Source organism: Xenopus laevis, chromosome 6S, assembly GCF_017654675.1.
Source record: "Xenopus laevis strain J_2021 chromosome 6S, Xenopus_laevis_v10.1, whole genome shotgun sequence".
Taxonomy (NCBI): Eukaryota; Metazoa; Chordata; class Amphibia; order Anura; family Pipidae; genus Xenopus; species Xenopus laevis.
The window spans coordinates 5,170,188-5,192,407 of record NC_054382.1 but is presented as its reverse complement, the minus strand read 5'-3'; the positions used below and the strand labels follow the sequence as shown (position 1 = coordinate 5,192,407).

General features: G+C 41.9%; 1 protein-coding gene across 1 annotated transcript in view; it reads right to left on the bottom strand.

Annotated features, from left to right (window-relative positions):
- The window catches only part of wnt3a.S (Wnt family member 3A S homeolog), a 58,635-nt gene that overhangs the window by 17,188 nt on the left and 19,227 nt on the right, over positions 1–22,220 (bottom strand). The window contains 1 exon segment of the mRNA NM_001085874.1: positions 4,934–5,175. Within this exon segment, the coding sequence (NP_001079343.1) occupies positions 4,934–5,175 (242 nt within the window).

Below are 22,220 nucleotides of genomic sequence, written 5' to 3'. Positions count from 1 at the left end.
CCACTGCACAGATGCCTCTTCCTCTAGCCATAACAGAGGTCCCCAACCTTTTTTTACCTATGAGCCACATTTAAATGTAAAAAAAAAAAGAAGCAACATAAGCATGCAAAAAGTTCTTGTGGAAGCCAAATAAAAGTTGTTATTGGCTATTTGTAGCTCCTATGTGGACTGGCAGCCTACAGGAGGCTCTGTTTGTTTTTTATACAACCAAAACTTGTCTCCAAGCCTGGAATTCAAAAATAAGCACCTGCTTTAAGGCCACTGGGAGCAACATCGAAGGGGTCGGAGAGCAATGTGTTGCTCACAAGCTATTGGTTGGGGATCACTGAGCCATAATAAGAGAAAAAACGGATCAACTGGGCATTCCTTTCTGTATCTTCTGCCAAATTTGCACCTACAATCGCTTCTCTCTTATAGTCACTAGGATCTCTTCCTCAATATTGGGAAACGGGTCTGGACTATGGTTTGGGCCGCTCTTCCTCAGTATGATGTCATATAAATTGCTGAACTGACACTTGCTCTCATTGTGCACTGCATCCCTTGTATGGTTGTCCAGTGAGAAGGTGTTGTTTGATATTTGTTAGGCAGCAGATGAGGGATTTGGATCGAGGAGAGAGCAATTGTTTCTACAATGATAATAATAATTTGCTTGTATGGTACAGAATACACAGTGGAGCTATTTCCATAATACCCAAGCTACATATTGATAATGATATATAACCCTCCCCATGTGACTCTTGAGCAGCCTTTGTTTTTGGGTGTTCATCTTAGCAACCCGACTCTTTATCACACTAAGCTCTCCTTTATTCCATCCTTCTTCTCATGAATTGCTCTGCAAATACAAACCTGCCGCTTACTGTTTACCCATGTACAGCAATAGGTGTAGACAGACAGTCTTAGGGAAAAAACGATCCCCGCGGGGAGCACTTATTGCTTACAAATAATCAAACACTACTCACAGTGTAGAGCAGCGTGTAACGGCCAAGAGACACACAACTATACAACTCTTAAGGGGAGGTTTACTCTGGAACTTCACCAAAAATATAACATTTGTATGACTGGTATGGGATCCGTTATCAGGAACCCCATTATCCAGAAAGCTCTATCTCTCATAGACTCCATTATATTCAAATAATTGAGATTTTTATAAATAATTTCCTTTTTCTCTGTAATAATAAAACAGTATCTTGTACTTGACCCCAACTAAGATATAATTAATCCTTATTAGAAGCAAAACAATCCTATTGGGATTAATTCATATTTATATAATTTTTTGGTAGACATAAGGTATGGAGATCCAAATTATGGATCCATTATCCATAAAACCCCAGGTCCCAAGTGTTCTAGATAACAGGCCCCGTACTTTTATTTCTTTAAAGCAGGGGTCCCCAACATTTTTTACCCATGAGCCACATTCAAAGATAAAAAGAGTTGAGGACAACACAAGCATGAAAAATGTCCCAGAGATTCCAAATAAGGGCTGTGATTGGCTATTTGGTAGCCTCTATATGGACTGGCAGACTACAGGAGACTGTTTGGCAGTACATCTGGTTTTTATACATCCAAAACTTGTCTCCAAGCCTGGAATTCAAAAATAAGCTCCTGCTTCGAGGACACTGAGAGATACATCTAAGGAGTTGGTGAGTAACTGGTTGAGGATCACTGCCTCAAAGCAACAAAAAAAACTTAATCAGCAAATTAAACTTAAAGCAAATGTTAAAAGCCAGTGCGTAGCTCATGTCCTATTATTTATGTGCCTCTGTCTTTATCCTTTTTCTCAAAAAGCAGGACTGCTTTATGGCTGATGTTCTAGGTATCTATAGGGTCGGACTGGGCCAATCTGTCTTCATGGGCCTAGGCCCGCCCCCCTCATTGTCCTCCCCTCAAAGTTAAGAAGAAAGAGGTACGAGACACGTCACACATGGGGGAGATGGGAATGTACATCAGGAGGTGGGAAGACCTTTTATTTTAGTTTCTACCATTAGTCTGATCCAAACTAACTGCAAATGGGTTGCTATTGGTGATTGCACTGGTGCAGTCTAGCACACATGTTAGTAAGACTTACTAACTTACAACAAACAACAAGGGATATGGGAGATAGCTCATAGTACAAGTTGATCCAGGGACTGGTCCCATTGCATCTTGGAGTCAGGAAGGAATTTTTCCCCCTCTGAGGCAAATTGGAGAGGCTGCAAACAGGGTTTTTTTGCCTTCCTCTGGATCAACTGGCAGTTAGGCAGGTTATATATAGACTTAAAAGGTTACTATGTTGCTTACAACAAAAACTTGCCAGTTTGTTATGGTGAAGAATTGCTGAGAAGATAAGAAATGAGATGCAACAAAGAGGCATCAATTTAAAGGAATGGTCTATGTGCTTTGAGACCATCTATTGTGGACATTTGAAGACCTTCTTAAAGAAAATACTCCATTCCACTTAAGATTTCCATGAATGTTTAACTCTAATAAACAAGCTTTCCTCATCCCCAGCTCAAAGGCCCAAGCCTCTTATAACAAAGCATTTAATCCAGTTAGCTTGACCTTTGACATCATGAAGGTCGCCAGTGACCCTAATCCAATCAGACTGATTAACTCAAGTTGAGTCCCCTTGGGATGAGCCTCCCTCCCTCTGCACTGCTCCTTAGTCCGGCAAAACAGTAGGAGAGACATTCCCTGTTTGCACCACAATGAGAAGCCTCTGACAACCAATCACATTACACGCAAGCTTAAACTCCTGCTAAATCATCAAAAGTATCATTCCTCAAAGGTTCATCAAAAGTAGTTCAACCACAATATCTAATGGGTATTTCCCAGCTCGTCTGTCAGGCCTGGCACTTGTTCCCATAATTTGAACAGGAAGTTTTTTGGGGGAATGAACAGTGTACAGCAATGTTTGGTGCCTGATCTACCATAACCAATTCATGCTGTCGTGTTGCCAAAGTTTTAACAGCTGAGGCAGAGTCTGATACCACAGAATAGTTTAAAATGTGTATTTTTACATTAAGTCTACTGACCAGCGATAACCTCTAAACCAGAGGAGACCAAATTGTGTAGTTCACCCACCTCACATCACTTTGATTTACCCTAACTGAACTTCGGGCTGGGCCTCCTTAGCTCATAACAAGGTTACAGATATATAGAAACATTGGGGTAACAGTCACCCTGCTATAGTTCCAGGGGTACCCAGGGTACAAATAAGCACTCACCCCAAATCTCCCCCTAACTGACCTTCAGACTGGGCCCCCTTAGCTCATAACAAGGTTACAGATATATAGAAACATTGGGGTGTCACCCTGCTATAGTTCCAAGGGTACCCAGGGTAAAAATAAACACTCACCCCAAATCTCCCCCTAACTGGCCTTCAGACTGGGCCCCCTTAGCTCATAACAAGGTTACAGATATATAGAAACATTGGGGTGTCACCCTGCTATAGATCCAGGGGTACCCAGGGTACAAATAAACACTCACCCCAAATCTCCCCCTAACTGACCTTCAGACTGGGCCCCCTTAGCTCATAACAAGGTTACAGATATATAGAAACCTTGGGGTAACAGTCACCCTGCTATAGTTCCAGGGGTACCCAGGGCAAAAATAAGCACTCACCCCAAATCTCCCCCTAACTGACCTTCAGACTGGGCCCCCTTAGCTCATAACAAGGTTACAGATATATAGAAACATTGGGGTGTCACCCTGCTATAGTTCCAGGGGTACCCAGGGTACAAATAAACACTCACCCCAAATCTCCCCCTAACTGACCTTCAGACTGGGCCCCTTATACACAAGACAATGGTTTGGTACACAATGAAGCATCTGTTTTGCTAGAGAATCTAAAAGTTCAGTTAAAACACAGTCGTGTCCGTGACTAATTTGCAGAGAGATATTTATTTAAAAGTAAATGCCGACCTGCCCTGATATTATTCAGTCGTTTCTCTTCATGTCCAACTACAAAGACCTTTGTCACCTTCCAGTGCCCATTCCCAACTGTCAATAACCATTGAGAAGCCAAGACTTCGGGGCAACATACAGACCTAAGCATTTTGTTTTGGAGTTAATTGCTTAATTGCCTGTTAATTAAAGTAATCGGGACATTCTGGCCTGTCTTCAGTTTCTGGAGGAGATGGAAGTGCCCACCTGCTGGGGAAGGAGGGGGATATGGATCATTTTTCAAACGAGGGTGTCCTGAGCAGGTCATAGTGAAGGCCTATCTCTCCTACATCAATTCTTTGTGTTGGTTATAGGAAATAATGACCTAAACACCCTGTGCTATGGTAGGAGACTAAGACGCCCCATTCTTTCACATTTTAAAGGACCAGTAACATCAAAAAACTTGTACAAGTATGGGATCCATTATCTGGAAACCCAGTTATCTAGAAAGCTTCGAATTATGGAATGGATGTCTCCCTTAGACTCCATTTTATCCAAATAATCCAGATTTTTAAACGTATTTCCTATTTAAAACATAAACTTCTACTTGATCCCAACTAAGATATAATTAATCCTTATTGGAGGCAAAACCAGCCTATTGGGTTTATTTCATGTTTATATGATTTTCTAGTAGACTTAAGTTATGAAGATCTAATTTAGGGAAAAAGAAAATAAACCCAGGTCCTGAGCATTCTGGATAACAGGTCTAGGGATGGGATACATTCTCGAAAACCCGTTATCCAGAAAGTTCTGAATTATGTAAAGGCCGTCTCCCATAGACTCCATTTTATTGAAATAATCTAAAATTTTAAAAATAATTTCCTATTTATGTGTAATAATAAAACAGTCGCTTGTACTTGATCCCAACTAAGATATAATTAATCCTTATTGGAGGCAAAACCAGCCTATTGGTTTTATTTAATGTTTACATGATTTTCTAGTAGACTTAAGGTGTGAAGATCTAATTACAGAAATAATCACAGAGCGTCCATAATATGATAGTAACACCTACCTTTATCCAACACTGGTCCAAAAATCGCCAGATTATCATTAACTGTGGTGCAGTTCCACCTTCTCCCTCGGAACTGGTGCTGACACTCCTGTATCCCGATTTTAACACCCTCTGCTACGCTCGGCATAATCTCCATATAATTCCTGCAGAAGCGCATCTGCTTTGCCACCAGCCCTGGAATTGTACCACAGGGAATTGGTTGGGTCCCCAAAGAAGAGTATTGTTGTCCGACTGCTAATGACCTAAAAGGAAAAGAGAATACAATGAAATGGCTGTAATAATGTGTTGTGCTTATCATTTACAGTTGCAGCCTTGTGCCTTTATATGGTCACAGAACAACCCCTCAGTGACTTCTAATATCCTTATCATTTACAGTAGGGGGTACATTATCCCTTATAATACATGAGTGATACTCAGAGTTCCCTGTATAACTCAGCCTGTAGCCTTGTGCCTTTATATGGTCACAGAACAACCCCTCAGTGACTTCATATATCCTTATCATTTACAGTAGGGGGTACATTATCCCTTATAATACATGAGTGATACTCAGAGTTCCCTGTATAACTCAGCCTGCAGCCTTGTGTCTTTATATGGTCACAGAACAACCCCTCAGTGACTTCTAATATCCTTATCATTTACAGTAGGGGGTACATTATCCCTTATAATACATGAGTGATACTCAGAGTTCCCTGTATAACTCAACCTGCAGCCTTGTGCCTTTATATGGTCACAGAACAACCCCTCAGTGACTTCTTATATCCTTATCATTTACAGTAGGGGGTACATTATCCCTTATAATACATGAGTGATACTCAGTTCCCTGTATAACTCAGCCTGCAGCCTTGTGCCTTTATATGGTCACAGAACAACCCCTCAGTGACTTCTAATATCCTTATCATTTACAGTAGGGGGTACATTATCCCTTATAATACATGAGTGATACTCAGAGTTCCCTGTATAACTCAGCCTGCAGCCTTGTGCCTTTATATGGTCACAGAACAACCCCTCAGTGACTTCTAATATCCTTATCATTTACAGTAGGGGGTACATTATCCCTTATAATACATGAGTGATACTCAGAGTTCCCTGTATAACTCAGCCTGCAGCCTTGTGCCTTTATATGGTCACAGAACAACCCCTCAGTGACTTATAATATCCTTATCATTTACAGTAGGGGTTAATTAATAATTAAAAAATACATCTATTCAAATGATGTGGGTGATTAGCCCATAATTAGCTGAGTGCAAGACCACTCGCCTCCATGGCTGCCACGTGAGTAATTTGCAGTGTATTCCATCGTGCTCTGAGAGTTCTTAGATAGCGGGCGAAATCTCTGCGGGATTCGAGGAAGCCGATCAAGCGAAGAAAAGACTCCATATTGGTAGATGATTTTACATTTCAAAGGAAGAAATATTGTATGGGAAAAAATAACTCCAGAGGGACCCAAAGTGTCTCCTAATCACACCAGCCGGTATCTGTGCAAACTAATTAGCCCTTCCCCCCTCGTCTTCTCTCTTAGGGGCAAATTCACTAAGGCGCGAAGCGCCGAACGCTAGCGTTTTTTCGCTAGCGTTCGGCATTTTCGCTACTGCGCAAATTCACTAACGAACGCTGGCGTAGTTTCGCTAGTGTTACTTCGCAACCTTACGCCAGGCGAATTTTCGCTAGCGACGAAACTACGCAAATTCACTAACTTGCGCAGTGTAGCGAACGCTACCTTTTACGCTAGACTTCCTTCACCACCTCAGACCTGGCGAAGCGCAATAGAGTAGATAGGGATTGTTTCCAAAAAAGTCAAAAAATTTTCTAATTCCCAAAAAACGCTGGCGTGTTTTCTACATGATGGCTGATAGGCTGAAAAAGATCGAATTTTTTTTGGGGCTCCCCTTCCTCCCCCCTACATTTCCTGACTCATGGCAACTTAGCTAGACAGTGGGCACATGTGTAGGGCAAAATAAAATTTTTATTTGCAGATTTGAAGGTTTTCTAGGCATTTGTAGTGCAGATACGTGTTCCTCCATTGAAATTTGAATTTGGCGCCGTATGCAAATTAGCCTTCGCTAGCGCAACTTCACTTTATATAGCGAATAAACGCTAGCGCAACTTCGCAAACTTACGCTACCCCTGTGCGCAACTTCGCATTTTAGTGAATTTGCAGAGCGCTGGTGAAAATTCGCCTGGCGAAGTGCGCGAAGTGCGGCGAAGTTGCGCCTGGCGCAACTTCGATTCTTAGTGAATTTGCCCCTTAAAGTCATGTATCCGCTAGCAAGCGATTTATCAGCAAGCAACATTACCGTGCACTTCAAAGCGCTTCCTAAACTCACCATTTCCTTTGGCTGCTCCAATGCACGGCCGAATATTCCCCAACCCCAACGTAGCATTCTGCCTTGTGAAAGCAAATGTAATGCTAAGCTACTTTCCAATATACACGTAAGGGACCTGTTATTCAGAATGTTCAGGACCTGGGGTTTTCTGGATAACGGATTTTTCCATAACTTCATACCTTAAGTCTACTAGAAAATCATTTAAACATTAAATAAACCCAATAGGCTGGTTCTGCCTCCAATAAGGATTAATTATATCTTAGTTGGGATCAAGTATAAGCGACTGTTTTATTATTACACAGAAAAAGGAAATCATTTTTCAAAACTGTAATTATTTGTTTAAGACGGAGTAATTCAGAGCTTGCTGGATAACAGGTTTCCGGATAATGGGTCCCATAACTGTACTTGTATTACAAATCTATAGTTATGCACCTAATCCACTATTTGGGATTCGGCCAAATATCGAACCGAATCAGAATCCTAAATTGCGTCCTGGGAAAGGAAAAAGTGGGGGAAATTGTTTTACTTCCTTGTTTTGTGATGAAAAGTCACGTGATTTCCCTTTCTGCCCCTAATTTACATATGCAAATTAGGATTCGGATTTGATTCAGCCAGGCACAAGGATTCGGCTGAATCCGAATCCTGCTGAAAATGGCAGAATCCTGAACCGGATCCTGGAATCGATGCCTCCCTACAAATCTTCCAACAGTTTTCAATTGAGAATGGTAATCGCTATTCAAGGCAGAATCTGTCCGTTCCCTTGAAACATTGTAGCACTTGATCGCACAGATCTGTCAATCACATGGCAACAGTGTTCCAAAAGTTACCACCAGGGCGGGCAAAAGAAACGGACAACCGGATACTGCTCTCATTAGTTTCATTTACTTTAAAAATCTTTAATTAATCTATAACGTTTCTTAAAATGACAATTTCTTCTCAATGGGCAAAATTTTTATTACGGGTTTACATCGCCTTTAAGTGCCGAAGAATTTATGTTTCAGGAAGACTCTTTTGGGTACGAAGTGGAAACACATTGGGTTGAAGAAGCTCAAAGCTACAGTGGGGCCTGGGATGTTGTGATGTTAAACCCTGGAGTAAGACTTCTCCGCTGCCCTGACCTGCGTTGGAGTGACTGTATTTAAGCCAAACATGAAAAACATGGGTTCCAAACAAGAGCTGTGATTGGCTATTGGTAGCCCCTATGTGGACTGGCAGCCTATAGGAGACTCTGTTTGGCAGTACACCTGGTTTTTATACAACCAAAACTCGCCTCCAAGTCTGAAATTCAAAAATAAGCTCCTGCTTTGAGGCCACTGGGAGCAACATCCAAGGGTTTGGAGAGAAACATGTTACTCATGAGCTTCTGGTTGGGGATCACTGATCTAGATCATGACCCATGTTGGGCCTAAACTGACAGTTAGGGCACTTTTGTGGATACTGGATAGGCATTTATCTAATCACATTCAAATTGATTGGGCCGACCTGTTACAGTATATGCCTCTAGCCGGTATAATTCTAAACCACGGTTTGCGATGCATCTGTTTATGATGCATCTGTATAAAGAGATGAATTCAGAATTCTAGCAACGTAACAATAACAATTCTACGAGTGGCTAAACCATTTCATTGCCCCAGTCTGCCGCAGAGAGATCTGGCACCAAATATTTTCCCTAAACGTTCCTCGTCAATTGACATGAATGGTGCACCTTAATATTACACTTAATTATTTACACACGCTGTGGGCTGACACCACTGAGCGCTCCCAGTAGGACATTTTTAAAAAAAAAGGACAATTTGATTTTCATCTTTACAGGCCGGGGCATGCTGTATCATTGAAAAAAATTGCTGTGTTCCTCCCGACCTGTCTTACCTGACCTGAGAAGTAGCTTCCAGCTGTTTATAACTTGGCTGAACGTTCCCCGGGTGCCCTTCCCTCCCGCTCAGTGCAAGGCTTTTCTCCTGCCTTTATTTAAAGGTGCAGTTGCACGGGGGGGGGGGCAAAATAAAAAAAACTCCATGATGCACTCTATGATCTTTATATCTGGGGTGATATTAACATCCAAGGTAAAGGCCAAGGTACAAGATGCCATTGTGCTGAAAAGTGATTTTTAGCCACTTATTGGGTAAGAGAGACACAAGGGTTAATAGGATTGTTGCCAGGACAGAAAAGGTTAAAGGGATTCTCTCATGATTTTTATGATGGAATTTTTATTTCTAAATGACACTGTTTACACTGCAAATAATTCACTCTACAATATAAAATTTCATTCCTGAACCAACAAGTGAAGAAAAGAGGTTCCGGCGAAATATTGGGAAGGGGTGAGAGCTGTGAAGATGTGGAATTGTCTCCCTGAATCAGTGGTACAGGCTGATACATTAGATAGGTATAAGAAGGGGTTGGATGCTTTATTCACCAGTAGCTCCTCCCAGCAGACAGGAGGGAGCCAATGAGATTAGAGGAGGGAAAAGGGTGTTACAGGGAGAGATGGGAAGTGAATCAGTGGTACAGGCTGATACATTAGATAGGTATAAGGAAGGGTCGGATGCTTTATTCACCAGTAGCTCCTCCCAGCAGACAGGAGGGAACCAATGAGATTAGAGGAGGGAAAAGGGTGTTACAGGGAGAGCTGGGAAGTGAATCAGTGGTACAGGCTGATACATTAGATAGGTACAAGGAAGGGTCGGATGCTTTATTCACCAGTAGCTCCTCCCAGCAGACAGGAGGGAACCAATGAGATTAGAGGAGGGAAAGGGGTGTTACAGGGAGAGCTGGGAAGTGAATCAGGGGTACAGGCTGATACAGTAGATAGGTACAAGGAAGGGTCGGATGCTTTATTCACCAGTAGCTCCTCCCAGCAGACAGGAGGGAGCCAATGAGATTAGAGGAGGGAAAGGGGTGTTACAGGGAGAGCTGGGAAGTGAATCAGGGGTACAGGCTGATACATTAGATAGGTACAAGGAAGGGTCGGATGCTTTATTCACCAGTAGCTCCTCCCAGCAGACAGGAGGGAGCCAATGAGATTAGAGGAGGGAAAGGGGTGTTACAGGGAGAGCTGGGAAGTGAATCAGTGGTACAGGCTGATACATTAGATAGGTATAAGAAGGGGTTGGATGGTGTTTAGCAAGTGAGGGAATACAGGGATATGGGAGATAGCTCATAGTACAAGTTGATCCAGGGACTGGTCCCGTTGTCATTTTGGGGTCAGGAAGGATTTTTTCCCCCTCTGAGGCAAATTGGAGATTCTTCAGATGGGTTTTTTTTTTGCCTTCCTCTGGATCAACTGGCAGTTAGGCAGGTTAAAAAAAAGTTAAAAGGTTAAACTTGATGGATGTGTGTCTTTTTTCAACCTAACTTACTATGTACTATGTAACTATGTATTTTTTAGTTGTAATATTGGTGTGTAGGTGCATCTCAGGTCATTTTGCCTGGTCATGTGATTTCAGAAAGAGCCAGCACTTTAGGAGAGAAATGCTTTCTGGCAGGCTGTTGTTTCTCCTACTCAATGTAACTGAATGTGTCTCAGTGGGACCTGGATTTTACTAATGAGTGCTGTTCTTATATCTACCAGGCAGCTGCTCTCTGATTACCTTTACCATTGTTCTGTTGTGAGGCTGCTGGGGGGAAAGGGAGGGGACGTTATATCATGCCAACTTGCAGTACAGCAGTAAAGATGACTGACGTTTCGCAGAGCACAAGTCACATGACTGGGGGGCAGCTGGGAAACTGACAATATGTCTAGCCCCATTTCAGATTTCAAAATTAAATATAAAAAAATCTGTTTGCTCTTTTGAAAAATGGATTTCAGTGCAGAATTCTGCTGTAGCAGCACTATTAACTGATGTGTTTTGAAAAAAACATGTTAAGTATCCCTTTAAATTAGGTATTTGTGAGGGTAGGTGTGAGCGTGTATCTGTGTCACACTGGACAAGTGATATTGCACCCACAGACCTTCTCATTACCAGTTGTCCTCTCATTACCAGTTGTCCTCTCATTACCAGTTGTCCTCTCATTACCAGTTGTCCTCTCATTACCAGTTGTCCTCTCATTACCAGTTGTCCTCTACAAAATATGCTCATGATGAAGTTATGCCACTGGTATTGCTGTCGGTATAACATCCCCCATTTCTAGTCACTTCGGGCCACTCTTGAAGCTCCAGGGTTATCCTTAGCTCATGACAAGGTAGGAAACATTGTTGTATTAGCTATAGTTCCACAAAATACCTTTTCACCCCAGATGCCACTCTACTGCCCTCCAAGGTAGGGTTTCTGGCACATGTAGGAGAGCAATTAGACATTCTAGCTGGCCTTCAGGCTGAGTCTTGGCCCTTCCAGGGGTGCCAGCCCCACAGTTTGGGAATCAATGCTCTGGAGAACGTAGATAAAATTGAGTGCGGAAACAGAAGAGGACAATAACATTTCCAGAGTTGTCAATGACTTTTTCAGATATAGAGAAGATCATGAATCTCACTGGCTGTGCATGGAGGAGTTGGAAGGCAACGGAGATATATTATGAAGTGCTGATTTTATTGTTAATCCCATGCAACTATGTCACGCAAGGTAAAACAGGCCCAGAGTCTGACTCATAAAAATACCATTGCTCAGAATGCCAACGTTAATTAGCAAAAACAATGATGGGAGCCCTTAAGTCTTCCTGAAACCCTATGGCAGGGAATTATATAAGTCTTGCACCCAGGAACAGCAAAGTGCACCCAACAAAATAAGGGAGACCATTCTTCTCCCAATAAATCTCCTTCCTCTGATACATAAGCATTTCACTACACACATTTATACATATGCAAGAGGCTGAGGTTAATATCCCTTTTTTATGGTGTTGAAGAACTTCTGCCAGGGACATGTGTGGAGCAAAGAGCTAGATACTGGGCAAGATCCAGCCCATTCCCTGCACAAAACACAATGATAATCGTTAAGGCTCCATGTTTGTTGGTGCCACCCTGATCATGTGACATATCTATGGAAGCAGCCCTCCAGCCCCTAATGATTTCTAATGCTGAACTTGGGCAAGCGGCCCATCTCTGATCAGTTACCTGCGGCTGTTGATTATTAAGTCAATACCAGCTTTGACATGCAGAACTTTGCTGTCAAGCATTAAGTAAAGTAAACCAAGCCTTTGAGCTTGATTGCCAAGGTACATATCATATTTAGTGTATGCGGTAACCAATGAAAAGCTTCCTAATTCCTCATTTTTTTCACTTATAAGGCAACCGACCTTTGATTTATGATGGAACCAATGACAAGCTTCCTAAAGCTGGACATAAATGCGTAGATTTACCTTCACATCAGAGGAACGATCGTTCGGTGCCATCTCCAGACCTGCCACTAACCATTCAGATCAAATAAAGTAGTAAAAGAATAGATCGATGTTCTGCCCCTGACGGTAGAGTCCTGCGTGGGTCCATTTTTTGGAACCCATACCCGACCCGTACCCGCAATCTGCAACCCAGACCCGCAACCCGCATTCTTATCCACTTGGACGTGCTACCGGACCCGCAAGTACCTTATCCGCAACCTGGACCAGCAAACTGCTGACCATCAAGAATCAGGAAGTGCTGTCATTGTAAACCGGAAATGACTTCATCGAAAGTAGGTGTGATCAGAAAAAAGGAGTAAAAATCGCCATTGAGAAGACCCACAGCCTGACCCGCGACCCGCCAACCTGCGTCTATAGCCGCACCTGGAATTTACACCCGCAGGTTTTTGCGGGGTACCCGCGGGTAGCCACGGGTACCGACCCGCTGCAGGACTCTACCTGACAGCAATCGTACGAAAGTTTATGTCTGACACAAGCTGTCTCCCAATGATATTGTCAGATCTACAATACATGCAGAGATATTTTCTAAACTGACCGATCGTCTGAACGACCGTTAGCCATGGCACGAAAAATGTCGGGACTCTCCACACACGGCCCGAAAATCATACGAAACGGAGATTCATGTGATCGGATCTTTGCGTCTAGGGCCAGCTTAATTCCTATTTTCTTCATTTATAAGGCAACAGACCTTTGATTGATGATGGAATGATAAGTTCCTTGTCTGGCTTTGGGTTCAGCTGTCCTCTAAACTGGAGACAACTAACTCTGGCCGTTACTGAATCAAATCTGGCAAAATTAGCTGATAACCGGAATCGGAATTGAATCGGATTCAAGCATTAACCATGTTGACCTACAAACCACAAACCAATTAACAACCTGACAAGGATCTTTGCTCCCTGGCCAATTCTAAAATGCATTGTCAGGAAACAACAAAATGCAAAATGGGTCAGAATTCAACTTGAAAAGGGCTGAAAAATCATTCCAATTGTAAAAAACATTTTTTGGCAAAATACAATTTTTATAAAACCATGGCATGTGAACATACACCAAGAAACATATTTACATGTATTATCCCCACACTACACCTTCCAACTGACTCTGTATCACCCTCCTTAAAGGAAAACTAAACCATAAACATGAATATGGCTAAAAATATGATATATTATATAGTGAACTTATTGCACGAGGCTAAAGTTTGAGCTTGTCAATAGCAGCAATGATCCAGGACTTCAAACTTGTCACAGGGGGTCACCATCTTGGAAAGTGTCTGTGACACTCACATGCTCAGTGGGCTCTGATTGGCTGTTGAGAAGCTAAGCTTAGGGCTCGTCACTAATTATCCAGCAGAAAATGAGCTTCCCTGGCTGTAATATAAGCTGATGCTACAGGTTTGCTGATTATTCAATTCTGATGCTAATTGCACTGGTTTCTGTGCTGCCATGTAGTAATTATGTGTATTAATTACTAATCAGCCTTATATTGTGACATTTCTATTCTATGTGTAACTTGTAGGATTCAAAAGCTTTAGAGCAGTGATTCCAACCTGTGGTGCAGGAGAAACATGTTACTCACCAACCCCTTGGATGTTGTTCTCAGTGGCCTCAAAGCATGTGATTATTTTTGAATTCCAGGCTTGGAGGCAAGTTTTAGTTGTATAAAAGCCAGGCGTACTGCCAAACAGAGTCTCCTGTAGGCTGCCAATCTACATAGGGGCTACCAATAGCCAATTACAGCCCATAATTGGCACCCCAGGAACATTTTGCATGCTTGTGTTGCTTTCCAACTTTTCTTTACATGGCTCATGAGTGGAAAATACAGTGAAGAACGGCAACAAGAACATCAAGAATGTTGGTTCTGCATCTTTTGCCAGTTGGAGCCAGTAAAACCCACCCATAGACAGTACAAAATATAACCACCATATGTAGACAAGCAGCAGGTACAACCTTCATTTTCATCATCTGGAATCGAAACCACAGTGAAAAAAATGTGAAAAACACAAACACAAAACCCGATGACCCCAATGACACACACTGGTGGGGGCCAGTCAAAATTAAGATGATATCACAATCTGACTGTGGCCATAAAATTTCATATCCAATATCCCAAAAGTGTGAGCAGCAGAGTTGGTCAGTGTATGATTCCCTTTAAAAATGAGAAAAGCAATCAGTCATTGATTACCGCTGCCTGGGACTAATGACAAGTTCCTAGACTGACTTAAATTGCTCATCGCTTTGTCGCCTGCAGTTATGTGGCCCTTCAGTGAACTATATGGTAATGGCCTCTCGCATTTCAAACAGGGATTCTGGGTATTCTGCTGTTGCGTTTGCAATGGACGTCCAACCTTCCCCTCCAATAGACATAAAAGGCTTAACCATGCGGTGGAGAGTACTGAATATCCACTCACAATAGTGTACCCATAATACCCCACAGCTGCACACAGTATGGGCTCATCTCTCATAATTAGAACATTTATTTGGAACGACCAAATCGCTTGTCTGACTTCATGAATACTGAAAGTGACAACATGAATAAACTGTCAAGTTGTCCATTAATTTAGCCATTCATGGGTCAAAGTCAACTGCCAACTCAGCCCGTTTATAAATTATCATTATTACAACGAGGAAAGGCCTCTCTAGCTTTTGCTGCTAGGTTTAAGGCAGTTTCAAGCCCAACTTAAAGGTCCAACATTCACTTGAAGGTCCATCCTTTGGTCAGAGCCCCACTTGAAGGTCTTGAAGTCAGTAAAGATAGAGTCAAATATAGATGGATCAGTCATTCAGCCATAGTTTCAAGAGTATCTAAGAGAGCAAATACATATTCACCCCAAATCTCAGCTTTGGTGACCTTCAAGCTGGGCTTTCAGGTGGGCTTTAAATTAGGAGATTGAATGGCCATTCTTCCAAAATTTCACCCTAACTGGTCTCCAGGCTGAGCACCATCTGCTGCTGCTTGAAGCACTGCTAGAGGACCAGGCTAACAGTTTGGGAACCACTGACTTAGGAAAAGCCTGAATAAAATTCTCAGGTCCAGAATCACATGATCTTTGATAAATCACCTTGTTTTGCATGAAACCTAATATTTTGTTCCAGAATTAGAGCTCAGTTACTAATCTAGCTCCCAAATCATACAGGTGCAAGTAGCCATAGCAACCAACCAGCAATTTGTTATATCTAGGCTAGTGGCTATAGGTATCAGAAGTGGTGCCATCTAACTCTTACATTGACTTTTGGAATTAAAGGGATTCTGTCATGATTTTTATGATGTATTTTTATGTCTAAATGACACTGTTTACACTGCAAATAATTCACTGTACAATATAAAATGTCATTCCTGAACCAGCAAGTGTATTTAGTTGTAATATTGGTGTGTAGGTGCATCTCAGGTCATTTTGCCTGGTCATGTGATTTCAGAAAGAGCCAGCACTTTAGGATGGAACTGCTTTCTGGCAGGCTGTTGTTTCTCCTACTCAATGTAACTGAATGTGTCGCAGTGGGACCTGGATTTTACTATTGAGTGCTGTTCTCAGGCAGCTTGTGTTAGGGAGCTGCTATTTGGTTACCTTCCCATTGTTCTGTTGTTAGGCTGCTGGGGGGAGGGGAAGGGAGGGGGGTGATATCATTCCAACTTGCAGTACAGCAGCAAAGAGTGACTGAAGTTTACATGACTGGGGGCAGCTGGGAAACTGACAATATGTCAAGCCCCATGTCAGATTTCAACATTGAATATTACAAAATCTGTTTGCTCTTTTGAGAAATGGATTTCAGTGCAGAATTCTGCTGGAGCAGCACTATTAACTGATGTGTTTTGAAAAAAAAATTTTTTTCCATGACAGTATCCTTTTTGAAACAGAATGCTGGAAAACTTGTTACAACTTTGGCATTTGTGGGTGAACACCGTCGGTGTAATGTAATGTAATGACCAGTCTAAATTCATGGGGAGATCGGGCCATCCCACTTGCAGCTGACTGAACTATCCAGCCTACAACTGTCAGTTCTGCTGTCACTATGGCTACACCATCGCAGGTCACCTTCTTACACCACAAAGCCTTATGTATCATTAGATAGAATGTGCTCCTGAGCGTTACATATGAGCAGATTAAAAGTTAACAGGGAGATCTGAACACTTTGCAAAACACTTGAACCATGAGGTGCGCTTGCAATGACTTTTAATATCTGAAACATCAGGAATATTCCAAACCGATGCCTTTCCCATGGCAATAATCTTATCGAGGCTGATTATGACGTCATCAGGCTCAATCCTTTGCTTATTATGTCCATCGATCTGATGTTCAACTGTCGCCTTTACTATGAATTGGAATTTCCAGCCCCTCCACAGCAATGGGATTGTTAGTTTAGTTGTAGTTCTCAGCTGCCTATGGGCACCGCTACCTGGGACATTGCTTTTATCTGGAGGCTGCTTCTCTCAGAATCGTTATGCGTTTGAATCCAGTCCAAGAATAATTAATTCTGTTGCAACATGTATGTAACGTATCAACGAGAGGGGACGGACATTCATTTGACAAGGGAATCAGCCCAGTTGGAAATGAGGGTTGGAGGGAGGAACATTTCCTTGATATGCCATGATATATAATGATATATAGGTTACACACAGGTGGGCACAGAGACAAAATGGCTTTTATTGGGCCTCTTAATTACCAGTTGCAACTGAACTACAACTCCCAGCATGCATGGACACCTCCGGCTATATATTGGTCAGTTTCAACTTGGGTAATCAATGCCCAAAAGACATTTCTGTCACCATTAAAAAAAAAAAAAAAGCAGTCCGACAACATTTGCTTGTTATTCTCTGACGTCTCTTGTGTTGTCTCCTTTTGTTCCTTCCCTTCTTGCATCTAAATTATTTGCACCCAGAACAGAAAGTAATGGGAGACCCCAGGTCCGATATCTTGCTCTGCGCTTAGATGCAAGGCCCCGAAATTGATGGTTTTATCATTCGAAACCTGAGAAGATCCATTATACCGATACTGAACAGTCCAGTAAAGAAGTCACGTGAGTACCTGGAAATACATTCCCCCCATGCAAATACCAAAAAGTCATTATAACCAGTGATGAGCCAATTTGTTCGCCAGGTCGAAACAAAAAAGTTGCCAGAAGAAAAAACGCCCATAGACTTCAAGGGCAGAGACACACGCTGCTATTTCGGGAGATTAGTCGCCCTGCGACAAATCGCTTCTTCTTCTGGCGACTAGTCCCCCCTGAAAGTGGAATTAGTGTGCTTCGTTTTCCGAAGTCGCCTGAAGTCACCTTACGAGGAAACTTTGGGCAACTTTGGAAAGCTGAAGCGAAAGCTGAGGCGAGTGCCATCCCGACGGCGATTTACATTCTAGCCCAGGGAGATTAGTCGCCCGAAGAAGAAGCTAATTGTCACTGGGCGACTAATCTCCCGAAATAGCAGAGTGTGTCTCTGCCCTAATGCATTTGGAATGAGAAATGTGAGACGCGCGCAGAAAAAATTATTGCGAGTACATTTTTTTTGACGCCCGTTGCGTCCTGCAGTTCTTCAGTGAAATGGCACAGATTCGCTCATCACTAATTATAACTTATTCAGGAGAAAGTTCTTTTCGTCCTACAAACACAACGCTCTTTACACAATATTACGCTCACAAGTAACCCTTCGAAAGCCTGGTCATGTATAAAATCTAATATCATTGAGGGTTAAATCGCTCTAAGCAATGTGATGATGTCATAGAACACGCGCTCAGACATCATTTTTTTGGTCCCAGACACAGCCCAGCGCTTATAGCACTACAATATAGGCGATATCTTGTTTTTACTATGAGATTGTGCTGCTGCTCTCGGACGGTTACTCGTCTCATCCTTAACCTAATTTTGCCTTCCCAAGCACAAGTCTGCTGCTATTATTGATGCTGCATTTTTGGAACAAGCCTGTGCAGGAGACCTGAGACTTTTCACTTTGCACACACTGCCCCGGGACATAGATTCTCCTCCTTACACCAAGAGCATGTTCTTCTGATTTTTTTTCCTTCTGAAAGAATGTGCACCTCAAGCTATTCATATGGGGAGCTCAGCAAGGCTCTGCTCTGTCTGTCTTTGGGGGGGGGGGTCTGCGTTGCAAGCAAAAGAGGTCTCGCTCATGCACAATATCAGCAGTGTAATTGTATGTACTCTCATGGACATTGTAGTTGTATTTACTCTCATGGACAGTGTAATTGTATGTACTCTCATGGACAGTGTAATTGTAATGTACTCTCATGGACAGTGTAATTGTACGTACTCTCATGGACAGTGTAATTGTACGTACTCTCATGGACAGTGTAATTGTATGTACTCTCATGGACAGTGTAATTGTATGTACTCTCATGGACAGTGTAGTTGTACATACTCTCATGGACAGTGTAATTGTATGTACTCTCATCGACAGTGTAGTTGTACATACTCTCATGGACAGTGTAATTGTATGTACTCTCATGGACAGTGTAATTGTACGTACTCTCATGGACAGTGTAATTGTATGTACTCTCATGGACAGTGTAATTGTACGTACTCTCATGGACAGTGTAATTGTATGTACTCTCATCGACAGTGTAGTTGTACATACTCTCATGGACAGTGTAATTGTATGTACTCTCATGGACAGTGTAATTGTATGTACTCTCATGGACAGTGTAATTGTATGTACTCTCATGGACAGTGTAGTTGTACGTACTCTCATGGACAGTGTAATTGTACGTACTCTCATGGACAGTGTAATTGTATGTACTCTCATGGACAGTGTAATTGTACGTACTCTCATGGACAGTGTAATTGTATGTACTCTCATCGACAGTGTAGTTGTACATACTCTCATGGACAGTGTAATTGTATGTACTCTCATGGACAGTGTAATTGTACGTACTCTCATGGACAGTGTAATTGTATGTACTCTCATGGACAGTGTAATTGTATGTACTCTCATGGACAGTGTAATTGTATGTACTCTCATGGACAGTGTAATTGTATTTACTCTCATGGACAGTGTAGTTGTATGTACTCTCATGGACAGTGTAATTGTATGTACTCTCATGGACAGTGTAATTGTATGTACTCTCATGGACAGTGTAATTGTATTTACTCTCATGGACAGTGTAGTTGTATGTACTCTCATGGACAGTGTAATTGTACGTACTCTCATGGACAGTGTAATTGTATGTACTCTCATGGACAGTGTAATTGTATGTACTCTCATGGACAGTGTAGTTGTATGTACTCTCATGGACAGTGTAATTGTATGTACTCTCATGGACAATGTAGTTGTATGTACTCTCATGGACAGTGTAATTGTATTTACTCTCATGGACAGTGTAGTTGTATGTACTCTCATGGACAGTGTAATTGTATTTACTCTCATGGACAGTGTAGTTGTATGTACTCTCATGGACAGTGTAATTGTATGTACTCTCATGGACAGTGTAATTGTACGTACTCTCATGGACAGTGTAATTGTATGTACTCTCATGGACAGTGGAATTGTATGTACTCTCATGGACAGTGTAGTTGTATGTACTCTCATCGACAGTGTAGTTGTACATACTCTCATGGACAGTGTAATTGTATCTACTCTCATGGACAGTGTAATTGTATTTACTCTCATGGACAGTGTAATTGTACATACTCTCATGGACAGTGTAGTTGTACATACTCTCATGGACAGTGTAATTGTATGTACTCTCGTGGACAGTGTAATTGTATGTACTCTCATGGACAGTGTAATTGTATGTACTCTCATGGACAGTGTAGTTGTATGTACTCTCATGGAAAGTGTAATTGTATGTACTCTCATGGACAGTGTAATTGTATGTACTCTCATGGACAGTGTAGTTGTATTTACTCTCATGGACAGTGTAGTTGTATGTACTCTCATGGACAGTGTAATTGTATGTACTCTCATGGACAGTGTAGTTGTATGTACTCTCATGGACAGTGTAATTGTATGTACTCTCATGGACAGTGTAGTAGTACTCTCATGGACAGTGTAGTTGTATGTACTCTCATGGACAGTGTAATTGTATGTACTCTCATGGACAGTGTAGTTGTATGTACTCTCATGGACAGTGTAGTTGTATGTACTCTCATGGACAGTGTAATTGTATGTACTCTCATGGACAGTGTAGTTGTATGTACTCTCATGGACAGTGTAATTGTATGTACTCTTGTGGACAGTGTAATTGTATGTACTCTCATGGACAGTGTAGTTGCATGTACTCTCATGGACAGTGTAATTGTATGTACTCTCATGGACAGTGTAGTTGTACATACTCTCATGGACAGTGTAATTGTATGTACTCTCATGGACAGTGTAATTGTATGTACTCTCATGGACAGTGTAGTTGTACATACTCTCATGGACAGTGTAGTTGTATGTACTCTCATGGACAGTGTAATTGTATGTACTCTCATGGACAGTGTAATTGTATGTACTCTCATGGAAAGTGTAATTGTATGTACTCTCATGGACAGTGTAATTGTATGTACTCTCATGGACAGTGTAGTAATTGTATGTACTCTCATGGACAGTGTAGTTGTACATTACTCTCATGGACAGTGTAATTGTATGTACTCTTGTGTAATTGTATGTACTCTCATGGACAGTGTAATGTTTGCTCTCATGGACAGTGTAGTGTATGTACTCTCATGGAACAGTGTTTGTACTATACTCTCATGGACAGTGTAATTGTATGTACTCTCGGCATGGACATGTAGTCTGACGTACTCTTCATGGACAGTGTAATTGTATGTACTCTCATCCCCGTGGACAGTTAGGGTTGTATTACTTTCATGGACAGTGTATTGTATGTACTCTCCATGGACAGTGTAATTGTACGTACTCTCATGGACAGTGTAATTGGTATGTACTCCTCATGGACACGTGTAATTGTATGCTACCTCTCATGGACCAGTGTAGTTGTATGTACTCTCATGGACAGTGTAGTTGTATGTCTCTCATGGGGACAGTGGTAGTTGTGACGTAACTCTCAATGGACAGTGGTAATTGTATGTACTCTCATGGACAGTGTAGTTGTATTTACTCTCATGGACAGTGTAATTGTATGTACTCTCATGGACAGTGTAATTGTACGTACTCTCGTGGACAGTGTAATTGTACGTACTCTCGTGGACAGTGTAATTGTATGTACTCTCATGGACAGTGTAATTGAATGTACTCTCGTGAACAGTGTAATTGTATGTACTCTCATGGACAGTGTAATTGTATGTACTCTCATGGACAGTGTAATTGTATGTACTCTCATGGACAGTGTAATTGTATGTACTCTCGTGGACAGTGTAATTGTACGTACTCTCATGGACAGTGTAATTGTACGTACTCTCGTGGACAGTGTAATTGTACGTACTCTCGTGGACAGTGTAATTGTATGTACTCTCGTGGACAGTGTAATTGTACGTACTCTCGTGGACAGTGTAATTGTACGTACTCTCGTGGACAGTGTAATTGTACGTACTCTCATGGACAGTGTAGTTGTACATACTCTCATGGGTACATACTCTATGAGTAGTAGTCACCGGAAAAACAAAACGAAGGAGGATATACCGATGTTTATTACAACCTTTAGTAAGCAGTACTATAAAGTTAAGCAAATAATTAAGAGATATCTCCCT